At 36.9% G+C, this 16,203-nt stretch overlaps 1 protein-coding gene across 1 annotated transcript; it reads right to left on the bottom strand.

Moving 5' to 3' along the window:
• Window positions 1–13,216: 13,216 nt before the first annotated feature.
• Window positions 13,217–15,280, bottom strand: LOC127135359 (S-adenosyl-L-methionine:benzoic acid/salicylic acid carboxyl methyltransferase 3). The gene is made up of 4 exons (XM_051062092.1): window positions 15,156–15,280; window positions 14,652–15,056; window positions 14,308–14,562; window positions 13,217–13,709 (listed from the first exon to the last, which is right to left on the bottom strand). The coding sequence occupies exons 1-4, from the start codon at window positions 15,228–15,230 to the stop codon at window positions 13,332–13,334; spliced, it is 1,113 nt and encodes a 370-aa protein (XP_050918049.1). The 5' UTR covers window positions 15,231–15,280; the 3' UTR covers window positions 13,217–13,331.
• Window positions 15,281–16,203: the final 923 nt, after the last annotated feature.

Raw genomic sequence — 16,203 nt, 5'->3', positions numbered from 1 at the left:
AGTACTTTGTCTGGCTCACGAAAGTTCCTTCTTTGAGCTGTTTAATTTGCAAACCGAGAAAGTCTGTGAGCTCCCCCATCATACTCATCTCGAATTCGCCCTGCATAAGGTCTGAAAATTCTCTCACAAGATTCATGTTAGTAGACCCAAATATGATATTATCTACATAAATTTGCACTAATATCAAGTGCTTTCCTTGATGTTTAATGAAGAGGGTTGTGTCAACCTTTCCTCTTGAGTAACCTTGATCGAGTAAGAATTTGCTTAGTCTCTCATACCAAGCTCTAGAAGCTTGTTTGAGGCCATACAAAACCCTTTTCAGTTTATAAACATGATCAGGATACTCATGGGATTCGAAACCCGGAGGTTGTGCAACGTAAACCTCTTCATTTATGTGACCGTTAAGGAACGCACTCTTAACATCCATTTGGAATAGTTTAAAGTCTTTCGCACAACCGAAGGCAAGGAGAAGGCGTATAGCCTCGAGTCGGGCAACCGGCGCATAAGTTTCCTCATAGTCGATGCCTTCCTCTTGGTTATACCCTTGCGCGACTAAACGCGCCTTATTACGGGTTATTACCCCGTTTTCGTCCATCTTGTTCCTAAACACCCATCGGGTGCCGATTACTCGATGATCTCGCGGAGGAGGGACAAGGTCCCAAACCTCATTTCTGGTGAACTGATTAAGTTCCTCCTGCATTGATAAAAACCAGTGTTCATCGAGTAGGGCTTCTTTAGGGTTTTTAGGTTCCATTTGCGAAACGAAAGCGAAGTGATAACAGAAATTACTTAGCTTAGATCGAGTTGTAACACCCTTTGAGATATCTCCGAGAATGTTGTCGATTGGATGGTCTTTGGAAGACTTCCAAGCTTGAGGGAGATCATCGTTTGAAGGCGGATGAGCTACCTCGGTTTCCTCATGGTGTACATCTTTATCCTTCTCAATTTTGACTACGTCGGGTTGATCAATCCCCGGCTCGCCACCTTTGAGTATGTCTTCGGTAGATGTACCTGCACCATGAAAAACACTATCCTTTCCGACGTTTCTCGGATTGGATTCATCAAAAGTGACATGTACAGACTCTTCTACAGCAAGTAATCGTTTGTTGTATATTCTATATGCTTTGCTAGATTGAGAGTATCCGAGGAAGATACCTTCGTCGGCCTTGGAATCGAATTTTCCCAAGTTTTCCTTTCCATTATTCAATACGAAACATTTGCAACCAAAACCATGTAGGTGAGAAACATTTGGCTTTCGCCCTTTTAAAAGCTCATACGGTGTTTTATTTAGAATGGGGCGAATGAGCACCCTATTCAGAACATAACAAGCCGTACTAATGGCGTCGGCCCAAAAATATTTCGGTAAGCCACTTTCATTGATCATTGTTCTTCCCAATTCTTCCAAAATTCGATTTTTACGCTCCACAACCCCATTTTGTTGAGGAGTACGTGGAGCGGAGAAGTTATGATCAATACCATGGTTACCGCAATATTCTTCAAATAAGTGATTTTCGAACTCACCCCCATGATCGCTTCTAATTGCAACAATGTTTGTATTTAGTTTATTTTGGGAAAGCTTAGCAAATCTTTCAAAGGCGGCGAACGTATCGCTCTTGCTTACTAAAAAAATAGTCCAACAAAATCGAGAAAAGTCGTCCACTATTACAAAATCAAATAAAATCCCCAGTAGAGTCGCCAGCTGTCGCATCCGCGAAAAACAACCGGCGGGCTGAAACAAAAACAACACAGAGCCGCCACCGTGCGTTATTTATCCCAAAGAGGGAAAGGAAACGCTCGAAGTAAACCTGGGAAAAGCATGGTCTCGCGACCAAAGAGAATGGGATCGGGAGTCGGTTATACGAAGGAAAGGTATTAGCACCCCTACGCATCCGTCGTACTCGACGGGATCCACGCTCAAAAGATAGAAAAAGGTTGCTAAAACAAACATCACACACACACAACACAGGTGGGAGAAAAGGGGAGAGGGCTCGCTAGGATATCGCATCCTATGCCTACGTATCTCGTCTGGAACGAGAATCAGAGCTACCGTAGTTCGGCTCACGCACGCCGAAACAAACACACGCACAAAAAAGGCAAACATGGAACCCGAACGCCAATAGCTGGACTTACATCAGCTTCCGAACCAAACAAACCCACACTGGAAACCAGATGCCACTTGATGGACTTATACCGGACTCCAAGCACACAACAAGAGGATACGGAATGCCAATTGCTGGGCTTACATCCATCTCCTACACACACAAGAAGAAACAAGCAACAAGTTACTAAGGAGTCGGGAACTCGAGCCTAGCAACTGTCAAGCAAACACACACAAACAGAAAAAGGGTGCCCGGAGAGACCTCGCACGGTCTCCTGCCTACGTACCTCATCTGGTATGAGGATCAGGGCGACGTAGTTCCCCTGAACGAGAAAGAAATTCTAACTAGACACAAAGGGAGACACACTACTAGGGAGCTGTACTCGAGCCTAGATGTTATCATGCATCATTTCCCTATGTTATGGTTTCTATCCTAACTTGCACAGGCAGCAAGCTAATCCTAAACAGGCAAAACAAAGCATGCAAGCATAATCAGAACAAAGCAAACATTCGCAATTAGCACACACTATATCCAGACAAGGTGGGCTCAATCAAGGGTTAAGTTGCAAAAGCAACACAACTGTGTCAGGTGATGTTAGCTCTTAACCTTGACATTGAGAGTCAGGGTGAAGCCAGATGAAATGGAAGTGAGGGGTGTGCCTCACAGCTCTTATCCCTGGCCAGGGAGAGCTTCAGACAAAGGAGTGTGGGTTCAGAAAGTGGGAACCCTTCTACACTCATGACTCTGACTCAACTGTACAACTGTACATGGATCTTGGGTTAATATCCCAATGCATCAACACAATGATGTGAGCAGAGGGACGACTCAACAAGAATAACAGGGGATGGATTGCACATCCCTTGGGTTCTGCCAATTGCCTTAATAAAGGTCTTTTCCTGCTTGGGGACAAAAATAAACAAGCACAAACATTGCCTCTTAAGGAGGACTTCAGACAGTTGCCTGGCCAAGTAACAGGCCAGGTCTTCCAGACTACATGGAGAAAAGAAATTCTACCTCAATTGGTTTATACAACCAAGCAGCAGCACAGCAAGTTCTCAAAGAACTATTAGCAACTAATGTACCTGAAATCAATCAAATACAGTCAGTATACCAATCACAAAGTCAAAACAGACAGATAAGAACCAACAGTCAACACAATCAGACAATGCACTATGCAAAGCACAAATCCAAAGCAAGTGAGCTAAGCATCCTACAAAATAGAACAAGTTAGTTCATAACAATCAACCAAACTCAATCAACTTGAATTAATCTCCTTAAAGCATTTGCTTCTTCAACCTGAAAATCACATTCAAACATGAGAAACCAGACCACTAGGACAAGCCTAGGGTCCAAAGGAGATGAAAAATTCAAAACAGCAAGTGAAAATTAACCAAAACCAAGATTAATCAATCAGGAATAAGGTCCAATTGGTCTCACATCAAAACTATGCACCAAATTCATTTCATACACAAAACATGTCAAACTATGCACTTTGGAATCACATTGGAGCAAACAGAATGATCACAATCAAACCAATACCAAAATAGCTCAATAAATTCCCAGAAAATTCAAGCTTAAACAGAACACATTCAATGAGCAACACATCAAATTTCATGCTATTTGGACCAGAGGAAGTATGGAAATTAAATTCACTAAGTCATGGTATGCAAATACAAGCTCAAACAATGCCACAAATCATGTATCAACTTTAGGCAAGTGTAAAACAGAAATGGCATAAGATAAATGAACCACACCAAAGCCAAAATGAAATTAAACATGTTAAGAATCAATCCACAAAGTTTCAGCTTCATGTGATAAGGCATGGGAATTTCACAAGTCATGTAAGTTGAACACTCCACAAAAGTTCACAAATGACTAAACAGCAAAGAAAATCCCAATCAAATAGGAAATGAATCTACAAAATCTACAAAAAATCATGCTCAACCTGGACATACAGAAGTAATCACATGCAAAAAATTAGAGCAATTGGCATAGCATAAGCATGGAAATTAAAATCAAGAACATGAGCAAAGCATAGTGTGACATACATTGTCAAACTCATGAAGATCACATCATATCTCCTAATCCAGAAATGCGAAATTAGCAAACCATATACCAAAATCACCAGGAATGAGTCTAGATCAAGCACAAAAAATTTCATGAATTTCTAATGATGCATCATCATTTTATGAGCAGAATAGTGAGCATGGTGCACAAAAGGACACATTCAAACAAGCCCTAGCCAAATAATTTTTCCACACATGCACAATTTTATTAAAAATGTTCATAAAATCAAGCACATCACAAGGAGAATGGTACAAAAAATTGCATCAAATTTGGATCAAAATCGAGTGAGATATGGATTTTTGATGTTGAGAAAAAAATAAAAAAATGTTGAACAAGCATGTAAAGCACATGAAAGCATATGGAAATTATTGTGGCAAGGCAATAATGGAACCGCGGGAGCCAGGACTCGAACCGAGTCCCTATTCAAAACAGAAAGTAGCACACGCTACTGTTCATAACATCATCAGCATGGCCAAACGCGAATTTCATGGATCAAACAGCCTATTTTGAAAATATTTCAAGCGTTCTTCGCGCGTTCTTGAGCAAAATCCAGCACGAACAAATCTTAACCAAATCATACAATCTTTACACCGTTGGAAAGATCTCTCAACACACATCATGAATATCAACCTAATTTTTCCTAATTCAAACTAACAAATTCAAATCGATCAAAAGAACATTTACATGTCAAACTTCAATTCCAGATTTCTCACTCAATACTCAACGAAATTCAATGATTCAAAGTTCATGCTACTCTACAATCCACGATCTACAGGATGCATATCACAATTGCAACAATTATTGAGATCGAATTCTAACCTCTTGGAGATGGCAGTGTTGGATTCGTGCGTTCTAAGGTCTAAAATGCTGAAATAGATGATGATTGATGATGTAGAAGATGATTGGAATAGGTCTTGTAGCTCCAGTATGCTTCAGTTCCAAGAATGCTCAAAATGCCATGGATGAACTTGATGATGACAACTGCGATTCCTACAAGTTTTGGCCTCAATTTTGTTCAACAGTTCTTCAATAATACTTGTAGATGAAGATCCACACGTGTACCAGCCAAAAGAGTGAAGAAATTCAATGGAAAAGTGAAAAAAAGTTGCAAAGAAATTGAGAGAATTTGGATGAAAAATCTGTTAGATCTGAGAGAATGAATGTGATTAGGAGAAACAGTTATGATTAGAGCCTTTATACCATATGCTAATCCAAATGTTAATCAAGATTAAGCAAATGTGATGTGAATTAGTGAAATGAAGTTTTAAGTGTTTTGGCCAAAATGCCCTTTTCAAAATGCAGCCAATGTAACAGTGGAATTTCTTTGTTGCAGCAAATTTCAAATGGCATTTGTGAGCTAGTGCAAAAGGAATGGAGTGAAAATAATGAATATTTCTCAAAAACACCCTTTTCCCTCCACTTTTTAAAATTGGTCCACTTGAAAAATAGACTTTTTATGTGATGAGTTTTCATGAAATGCAATGCTTGTTTTGGATAGAGGACATCAAAAGAATTTTGCTCAAAGAAACCTCACTCCATTTGGCCTTGTGAATCAAAAGTTATGCCACTTTGAAATTCAACTTTTTTGGACAATGATCAATCCATAACTTGCCAACCACAAATGAGAAATTCATGTTCTTGGACTTTCTGGAAAGGTGAGAGCAAGATCTACAACTTTCATGTTGGACTAAATTTCATTTGAAACAATTTTGGACACGTAATTTTGAGGAGAAAAACTTTCCATTTTTGGCAATTTTCAATTACAAGTCACTTTCTATTTTTGGAAAGTTTCCATCTGACTTTATTTTCTTCATTCTTGATGTTTGAAATGTCAAATGAAACTTGTTTAGACATGAATGAAGTGTCTCTAACCCTCTCCCTCCTCCAAATCCATGAATTCAGGCACAGTTGACCACAGTTGACTTTTTTGACTGATAGATGAATTGCAGCTTGACTGATCAAATTGAGCCTCAAACTTCTGATGAAATGGCTCAATAATGAAACCCTAGCTTGCACCTTAACCTCTTTATCTTCTGATCAAGACCTAGGAGGATGACTTGCTCAATGTAGCCATATGATATGCAAAGATGCAATGACTAATGACCTAAAAATGCAATGCAATATGTTAAGCTAGTCCCAAGAGAGGAGGGCAAATTTTGAGGTGTTACACACTATTACGAAACCGTAATAATTTCCTCCTAGACTTTTAATCCTAGATGGACCAAATAAATCCATATGAAGAAGCTCGAGAGGTCTCGTTGTTGAAACGATATTTTTGGATTTAAATGAGATCCTCGTTTGCTTCCCTTTTTGACAAGCATCACAAAGATGATCCTTGGTGAACTTAATTTTGGGGAGACCTAGGACTAGATCTTTTGAGACTACTTTGTTTAGTAAGTCAAAGTTAACATGTGCTAAACGCCTATGCCATAACCATGAATCTTCACTCATTGTTACAAGGCATTTGTCACTTGTTAACGATATTTCATTTAAGTCAAGCATATAGACATTGTTCACACGCAGGCCATTAAACATACTCTTCTTATCATCATTATGTACAATTTTGCAACAATCTTTTGAAAATGATACATTGTATCCTTTGTCACATAATTGACTGATGCTAAGTAGATTGTGTTTAAGACCTTCGACAAGCAATACATCAGAAATAATAGTGGAAGAAGGGTTACCTACACTACCTTTACCAAGTATTGCTCCACGGTTGTTGTCACCATAAGTTACATATCCCTTCTTCTTAGCCACGGAGTCAAAGAAGAGTGATATGTCTCCTGACATGTGCCTTGAGCATCCACTGTCGAGAACCCATCTTCTCTCGGTAGTCTCGAGGCATTGTACCTATGGCAATATAGTTAACAAGAGAAGGTACTCAATGGCTTATTGGGTCCTGAATGGTGAGGAACGAAATGGTTGCATTTGAGCATCCATTGATAAATGCCTTTAGGAACTAAAAATCTCCTAAACCTACATTTAGCAATGGAGTGGCCTTTCTTGCAACAATAAAGACAAGAGAAATTTACATTTTGATTGTCTTTGCTATCTTCATCCTTTATAACATATTTATATTTTTGATATGGATTAACCATACTTTTTCGAAAGTTTGATTTGTCGATAGCAAAGGTAATCTTCGGCTCAAGAGCCTTGTCAAGTTTGGCCTTTAGGTTTCTTACTTCACCTTGCCAAATGTAACAAGTATCACACCCAAAGTTCATCATTCTACTTCTAAGGTCCTCATAACTTGTTTTTGTGCTTTCCACTATAGAAGCTTTAAGTGCCTCAAGTTTCCGTTCGGATTCTTGAATTTTATGTTCCAAATGAGAAAAAATTTTCTTATTTGAGGCAAGCCTTTTAAAAAGGCCTCTTTCGCTTCACAGTGTAAAGTATCAAAAGCAGTTTGCAATTCATGATGAGACATACTAGAGGATTTTTCATATTTAGCATGTCGTACCTGTTTCTTTTTGTTCTTTTGATGAGCAGAGAGACATAGGTTTGCATTTTCATCTTCATCACTAGAACTTTCATCATCTGAGGAGTCGCTATCGCTTTCCCAATCTATGTATGCTCTCCTTGGCTTTGATGATTTCTTGTGTGATTTGTATGATTCCTTTTCCTTTGTCTTTTTGTTCATTGGACAATCCGGTTTGTAATGACCCGACTTTCCACATGTGTAGCACGACCCTCTAGTCATTTTACCTTTTGAGTCATCATTTTTAGAGTACCTAGATTGTTTCCGGAAGTTTACCAAGTTCTTCTCGGAGTGTTGGATGCCGTTCTTTCTCACGTAACGATTGTAGCGTTTAACGAACAACCCCATATCTTCACTCTTGTCCTCTTCTTCTTCGTCGCTCGATGAATAATCACTTTGCTCTTTTGCTTGAGACTTTGAGGAGGAAGTCTTTAGAGCTATTGATTTCTTTTCACTCACCTTTGCTTTGTCCTTCTTTTCTTTCTTTTCGTGTTATTCTAGGCTCAAGAGTACTTGTTCGTGCTCTTGTAGTTTGCCAAATACTGTTGTCAAGTCTAATATGGTAAGATCATTTGCTTCTTTGATGGCGGTCACTTTCGGCTACCATTCCCTGTTAAGACATCTCAAGATCTTATTAGTAGCAACATCATTGGAAACAGGCCTACAAAGTGAATGTAATCGATTGATGAGATGAGTGAATCTCTTTTGCATGTCAGCAATGGTTTCCCCTTGCTCCATGAAAAAGAGATCAAACTCTTGTGTTAGTGTGTTGATTCTAGCCAACTTAACATCGTTCGTCCCCTCATGGGCAATTTGTAGTGAATCCCACATGGCCTTAGCAGTAGGACAATGAGATACACGATAGTATTCGTCTACACCTAATGAGGAGATTAGGATATTTTTGGCTTTCCAATCATAATTGTATTTCTTTTCATCATCATCAGTCCATTGTGCTTCGGGCTTAGGCACCAATTCATTGTTCTCATTGGTCATGGTTATTTCAATTGGACCATTGAGAATAACATTCCATATTTTTCTATCTATGGAATTTATGTGCACCCGCATACAGTCTTTCCAATAACTATAATTTTCACCATTGAAAACGGGAGCTCTATTATAAGCCCCTTTAGGTTCGTTAGCCATTTTCTATCAAAGTTATATTTTGAAGCACGGAGTGAACCAGGCTCTGATACCACTTGTTAGACTATGGCACGGATCTAGAAGGGGGGGGGGGGTTGAATAGATCCCAATTAAAAACTTGAGTCGACGCTACCAATTTTAAAATTGGTTTTGAAAAATTGTTTTAAGTGCGGAAGCGGCCGAGGAAAATTTTAGTCAAAAACGAACCGTTATTGGAAAACCGGATATGCGTTAAGCTAATGGATTAAAGACAAAGTGAAAATACAAATTACTACACTAATTGCACAATCAATGATATGTTTCACTTACTAGGATTCCTAGTTCCAATGATCCAAATACCAAATCAAACTAGATACAAACTTAAGACAACTTTGGTTTAGGCAAATTATCAAACACTTGGTGTGCATAAACACTCCAAGTGATATTTGTGTTGAGTAAGTAATTCAAATTGATCTAGTACAATATACTATTGTACTTTGGATTCAAAAACAAAGTTTTAATCTCTTACTCAATTTATATCAATGTTTGGTAAAATTACTTAAACTAAAATCACTTAATTTTTAAGCTGAAAAACAATTATGCAGAAAATTAAAGAAGACAGAGATTTGATGAGGCAGTTCCCCCGCCGTCCTCGCTTCGGGGTACGCCTGCCCTCAATTCTAAACTTAGAATTTAGATGATTTAATTAGATATCACCTGTAGAATTTAACCGTTTATACAAGGATTGCAAAGCAAGTAAACAACAGAACTCTCAAGATGTTGAATGCTGCTTCCTATCCTTGTTCCTTGATTCAAGATGAATCAAGACCTTCGATCGTTGTTGCTAGACCTCCGATTCCAGCCCATTTGTTGAAGAACCTTCCGTTCTTCAAACCCTCGGCCCGGCTGATCTCAACCACAACGAATCGAACCCAAATCCTTCCCTTCAATTTCACCGAATCCGCTACTAGACTGATGAAGACTTCCTCTTCTCAATCACCTTCGCTTAGCTGAATATTGATGAAGCAATTCGTCCAAAAACCCCCAAACACAAACCAGTCTTGGAGGACAAAACCCTAACGGTTTTATTCAAGAAAGAACCTGCCACAAGCTTCAACCCGAACCGGATTCTCCAATCTCAGCTTCGAACCTTATCACCTTTAACCGATCACGAAGCACATCAAAAATGATTGTGTGTAGTTGATGTGTTGTGAGATGTTGAAGATGAAGATGATGAATCTTGGACACCTATTTCACTCTTTCTTGTTTCCTTGAACACTTGAAATCAATTTGACAAATGTTAGTTGATAAAGTGATTTGACTTCTATTTATAGTAACTAGCTTACCAACCAAAAATAACAGATTTTTAAACAGTGGAAAATACTCAGAAAACTGAGTTTACGCACGAGCGGTCGACCATAGGTCGGCGTGCGCTGACCCGTGGGAAATGCGCCGACCCCTATGGTCGACTCAAGTATTCTATGAGCTGACCCGTGGGAAATGCGCCGACCCCTATGGTCGAATCAAGTGTTCAATGAGCTAACCCGTGGCCAACTGAACTATGCCATGCGCCGACCTGTGGTCGACTCAAGCAATCATGCGCTGACCAGTCACCAACTGGTCTGTGTTATGCGCTGACCCTTGCGGTCGACTCAAAGTCTTCAAATCTGCAAAAATTCATATTTTGTGATTTTCATGCATTTCGTCATGATCACACTTTGTCCACATATGTTTTAAGAATTATAACAGATTTAGATAAGCATAGGAAAGGATATGATAGGTGATGTGTTGCATTTGTTTGTAGACGTGGAATCGACAATGCTGATTCGTCCATGGTGGTCATTTGTCATCATCGAAACTTGTGATTGTATGTTGTCTGGCAATTTGCCTTTACAGTTTCATCCACCTTTCTCCTCACAATGGCCAATTCCTTGAGACTAATCTTAGATTTACCCATGTAGAACTGCTAATGGAACACCCTTTTTAGTTGATTCCAATTAACAATGAACCACGTTAAAGAGTTCTTTGTCGAAGAATTAGAAAATATTTCATTTTCAAATTTTTATTATTGGCTAGATCGTTGGCCTCAGTCTCATTCCTAACAACATGCTCGACTTTGGATTCATTGGTGTCACCACCAAATTTGGTGAATTTGGGGACTTTCCATCTCTTGAGAAGTTTGGTCTGTCGTACGTAATTTGACAGATGAGACACATAATTGGGCCTATGAAGGCCAACATTAAGGCCATTATGGGTAAAAATATGTTCGACCACGTTAGTTATATTATTTTATACCCCAAAGTTATTTTGTTGGACATTCCTAAGTACTTGGTCGACCTTCTGGTCTCTTTGCACCATAACTATTTCAACGCTATTTTGGGCTTAGTTTCCCTCGGCTACCCTCGGTGCAGGTTGTTAGACAGACATTTGGTTATTAGGTAATGACACAACATGCGCCCCAAAAAATCATTAATTCTACCCATCTGATTGGCCAACTGCTAGTAACTATATGTTTTGTTATGTATTAGAGGATGAAACACAATACCTATCTGTTGTGTTAACATGTTCACCATCTAGTGGCTACTCTCATCCATTTATTGTCTCATGGACACTAGAGAATTTATAGTTAAGGTCATCATTCCTGGAGGAACATATAAAAATCCTCCTTGTGTTTGTGCCATCCAACTAGAGTTGCTTATGGCAGATCCTGACGTCAAATTTGGATTTAGGGGTGACGGTATCGTCGCATCATTATCTGCAAACGTCGAAGCGTAACTTTATAACCCTGTCATCATGACAATTGGCATGCCATATGGGTAATCCCTAGTAATTAAGGGTATGGTAAAACTTGGGACACAAGGGGGTGTAGGGCTCCCTACAACAATCGAAGTAGGCCTAAGTGTACTTGAGATGTTTGTTACTAGTGGTAAAGAAACTCCTACTCCTAGTATTGACATCGAAGTCGTTACTGGAGTTAAGATTGGACCTGTAACTCCGATATGGTTTGATGTCCCTGCTGTACCAACCGTCGAAGTAACTGTTGGTTCAGGGTCTGGAGCATCATTTCGGGCACGAGAAGTATTTTTTGAATTAACCATTTTTGCTAAAGTCCTACCACTTCTCTGACGCATATGACTCTGGACATTGAAAAAATTTCTTGTAGAACAAAGATGTCTAAATAATACAATATTTTTTGTAAAAGAAAAGATTTTTTTTAAAAGGCCCCACTGGGCATGGCAATTTGTTCGCATGTGTTTTTAGTGAACAATCACGAGTTTAAATAGTCTGTGAGATTAACTCGAAAAATTCCGAAAGTAATTTTTGCAAACACGTGTACAAGAAAGTATGTATGTGAAGTGACCGTGAAAGTCTGTATGTAGACAGAGTAAAAACAAACTTTAACAACAAAAAAACATGAATCAAAGTAAAAGAAAAACAACAATGAATGACATTAAATAAACACAATAAATGACATAAATAGTAAAATGTTTCAATTTAAGAAAACATAAAGGTAATAAAGAAAAAGGGACGCAGACTCATATTTTACTCACAAACTGTTTTGCACTTTGACTTGGATACTCCAGTTCTATAAAAAAAAGTATATGAATTTTGCGACCTTGATTATAATGTGTGAATCTACTATATATATATATATATATATATATATATATATATATATATATATATATATATATATATATATATATATATATATATATATATATATATATATATATATATACTAAACTAAAGATAACCATCTCCGACATCTTATTCCTAGAAAATAGACACGTCTTCAAGAACATGCAACTTAATCTTTTGACACACTGTCACGTTGTCAACACTTGCAAACTGCTGAAAACCATCACCCCACGTTTGCAACTGCTCTTAGCGACTAGTAACTGTATGCTCATCGAAGGTGATTGTTGAAAGCGTTAAGACCCCTATCAAGTCTTTGATTTCCAAAATCTTAAGTCTTTACAGTCCGTCGAACGCTTCGACTTCGACACGGTGTCGAGAGATCAATTAGATCCGTTTCTAAGACTCCTCCAAACCATATTTCAAGATCTACTCTTGAGATTCTTCAAAACATATTTCAAGATCTGCTCTTGAGATTCTTTCAAATTATGGTTCAAGAAACTAGTCGAAACACTGCGTCAATCAATGCTAACACTTAGCATTTTCCTAATGCAACATTGCTTTAATTTTTCCAAATAAAAATTCAAGACTAACACGCCCCCATCCTAAATAAATCCTTTCTAATCTCAACCAAAGCTTCTCGTGTCATTAGTTTAATGGGCAAATGCTTATATCCAGTTTAAAAGCCTCATTTCTCGACTTTGATTCCACACTCTTAACAACAAATGGAAATTTCCCTTTATTATTATAATGCAATTGTCATAATTTCCACATATATTATACAATATTAATCAAGAGCATAGATTACAACATCCGCAATCACATTTCCTAGCAATTGCTAGGATATAATACTTATAAACTACCAACAGGACTTTGAAAATCAAATTTGAAAAATAAATATAAAACCCTAACAAAACTTATATTGGTCATGGCTTTCTAGTCAATGACATGGTAATATTGGTGACCTTAGTTTTATCTTTGGGCATATGATCAGCTGCATTTTTCAGAAATCGGTTAAAAGCTTCTTTAGTGACACTTTCACCAAAATGACCCATCAGCATAGGTTCAGCCACAGCCCTAAAACAATTTTCCATATTGAATTCAGCATCTTTGAGTGATTCAGGCTTTTTAGATGTAAAATCAGAACCGTCCCAGTTATCAAGCTCACTAAAATTCACTTCAGAAGTTTCCAAATAATTGATGTCAAATGATCCTTGTGTGTCAATTTCCTTCTTCACTTCAGCTTGACATGGATAATAGATAGGAATGTTGAAACTGCTGACACTTTCTTCTTTTATGGTTCCCTACAGCATATATTGAATAACTTAATCGTTTTAAAATAACCCTTTGTGATCTATCATATTCATTAAAACCTAATATATAGATTAGGTCATAAGAAAGGTTTTAAAAATGGTCCCTTATTGCAAAAACGACCACAGCAAAACAATAATGAAAGATGTTTATACCAATTCGTGTTTATATAATAAAATAAAAATTGTGATTAATTTACATTGCGACAACCATAATCAACAAGGTTTAAAAAAATGGTATTGTTAGGTGCTGATCGACACCATTATTCACCGTTATTATGTTAAAGAATAAATTGAGATTAATTCATACCACGATGATCATAATCAATAATGACCGAAATTCCGAAAGTCTATATAAAACTGCAACACGACCACGACACGGTCATTTTTAAACCTTGATAATTAGAATCACAATATTTGTACCGATCGAAATCGCAAAAATATTTACTTGACCGCGACCGTTAACTTTAACATTCAGAATCATAATATTTTTACCGAATGAAATCGCGAAAGCATCGCAACCGTTATTTAAAAGCTTTGATAACCCTTTATGATCTAACATATTCTCACTACAAAATATAGCATTGTTTACCTGTTTGACCATATCATTAAGACCCATAGCCATGGTTTCCCAAACGGCACAACAATCCTTGTAAACTGGATCCTCACCAATTCTTCCTATTAAAGTCACAACCAAACTACCCCCTTCAACTAATTCTTCCGAACGACACTTGAGAAAGAAAGAAAAATCACTTTGATATTGTTCAAGATATGCTTTAAAAACATTTGGAGGACTTGTCTTAGCCAAGTAAATATTTCCTTTGTTGTTGTCTACACCTTCAGGAACCTAATCCATCACCAACCAACAAACTTCAACTACATTTCACAAATCAATATGATTAAATGTAAATAGAATACAAACATATATGAACAAACCTTGGATAGAAACTGAAGGCTATATGAAGAATGAACAAAATGCAAACTTTTATTCGGAAAAAGCTTATCATAAAAGGAACCAGGAGCTCCAAAGAAATAGAAAGGACCCATTGGATTTTTCACTTCACTAATAAGATCTTTTTTGAACGCGTCGAAAGACCGAAACACATTGTTGAAGTCATTCCCGGGTAGATCATTCAAATATACTTTATATTCTGGAGATTTTTGTTTCTGTTCTTGACAAAACTTTTCCACAGCTTTGATGGCTTCTGCAATCACCAAAAATGTGTTTGCTCCATAAGAGCAACCCAAATCTGCAATTCCTAAGCTTTCTGATTTTGTGTTGCGGTACACATTGGTTATGGCTTCGTCTCTCAGAGATTTTGTTAAAGAAATCACCTTTCTCTGTACATATACATTCGATGAATAAAACTTCCAGCAAAACTAGGTCTCACGTACATGCATTAAAAATGTATATATATCTATATATATATGAACACACACCTGAAGTAAGGAGTTGTTTGCATAACCTTCTTCTCCGTCGCCACCTTTCATGTGTATTACCTGTTTTAAATCCATTGTTGTTTCTATCTTTCGTTGAGAATTCTAATAATGCGTTTGAGTTGAGGCAATGTCACACATATGGATATATTTATAGATATAGATGCATTATGCATGTAATGTGATGAAATGTGAAAGTTACTAAAAATAAGTATCCATTTTGAATGAGTAAAACTCGTCCAAGACTTGGGGTTGTCAAGAGTTCCACGTTAATTGATAGATCGCACTTAGTAAGTGGTGAGGAGTTTTTCTCCTAATATAGACTTGTCTTTCAAGTGTGGATGAGCTAGTGGAAGAGGATGATGCCAATCAAATTAGAGAAAATGAGGTGATTGCGGAGGAAGGCAATCATAGTTTAAATTTATTAAAAGATAATGAGGGTGTTGAAAAAAATGAAGAGAATTTAGTGAAAAAATGTTTTCATTATTGGAGCTAAAAAATATTTTTACATGTTTACTAAATAGTTACGTGACGCATTTTAAATCTTCTTTTTATTTTTTAAAAAGAAAAAATATATATTTATTCTCGATGATAAAAATAAAAATATGTTATTTTCATAGGTTTTTAAGAATGTTATTTATATTTGTCTTACAATAATTTTTGTATTATAAAATTAAAATAATTATTTATTGATTTATGTATCAACTATTCACAAATCATTAAAATTTTATATAAATTCTCAGAACAATTTTTTTATTATAGTTCTATATAATAAAATTTAAAGTTTTACTTTAATATTTTTAAAATTTAACTGAAATATAAAATAAATAAATGAAGACATATTGAACAAACTAAACAATAATAAAAAAAAAAGATTAATTTTTTTTATAAAATATTAGTTGAGCATGCTTAATCTTATTAGAAGTAATTCATATTTATTAGTTATACTATTTTCTTAGCCCCTAAGTTTGTTAGAGGGTATTTTAGTATTTTATCCTATTCTAGTAACCCTAGTTTTAGGTTATAAATAGGGTGGCAATCATTGTAACTT

The sequence above is a fragment of the Lathyrus oleraceus genome, chromosome 4 (genome assembly GCF_024323335.1).
Source record: "Lathyrus oleraceus cultivar Zhongwan6 chromosome 4, CAAS_Psat_ZW6_1.0, whole genome shotgun sequence".
NCBI classification, from domain to species: Eukaryota; Viridiplantae; Streptophyta; class Magnoliopsida; order Fabales; family Fabaceae; genus Lathyrus; species Lathyrus oleraceus.
Note: the sequence above shows the minus strand (reverse complement) of the source record. Positions and strands in the feature narration are given on the sequence as shown.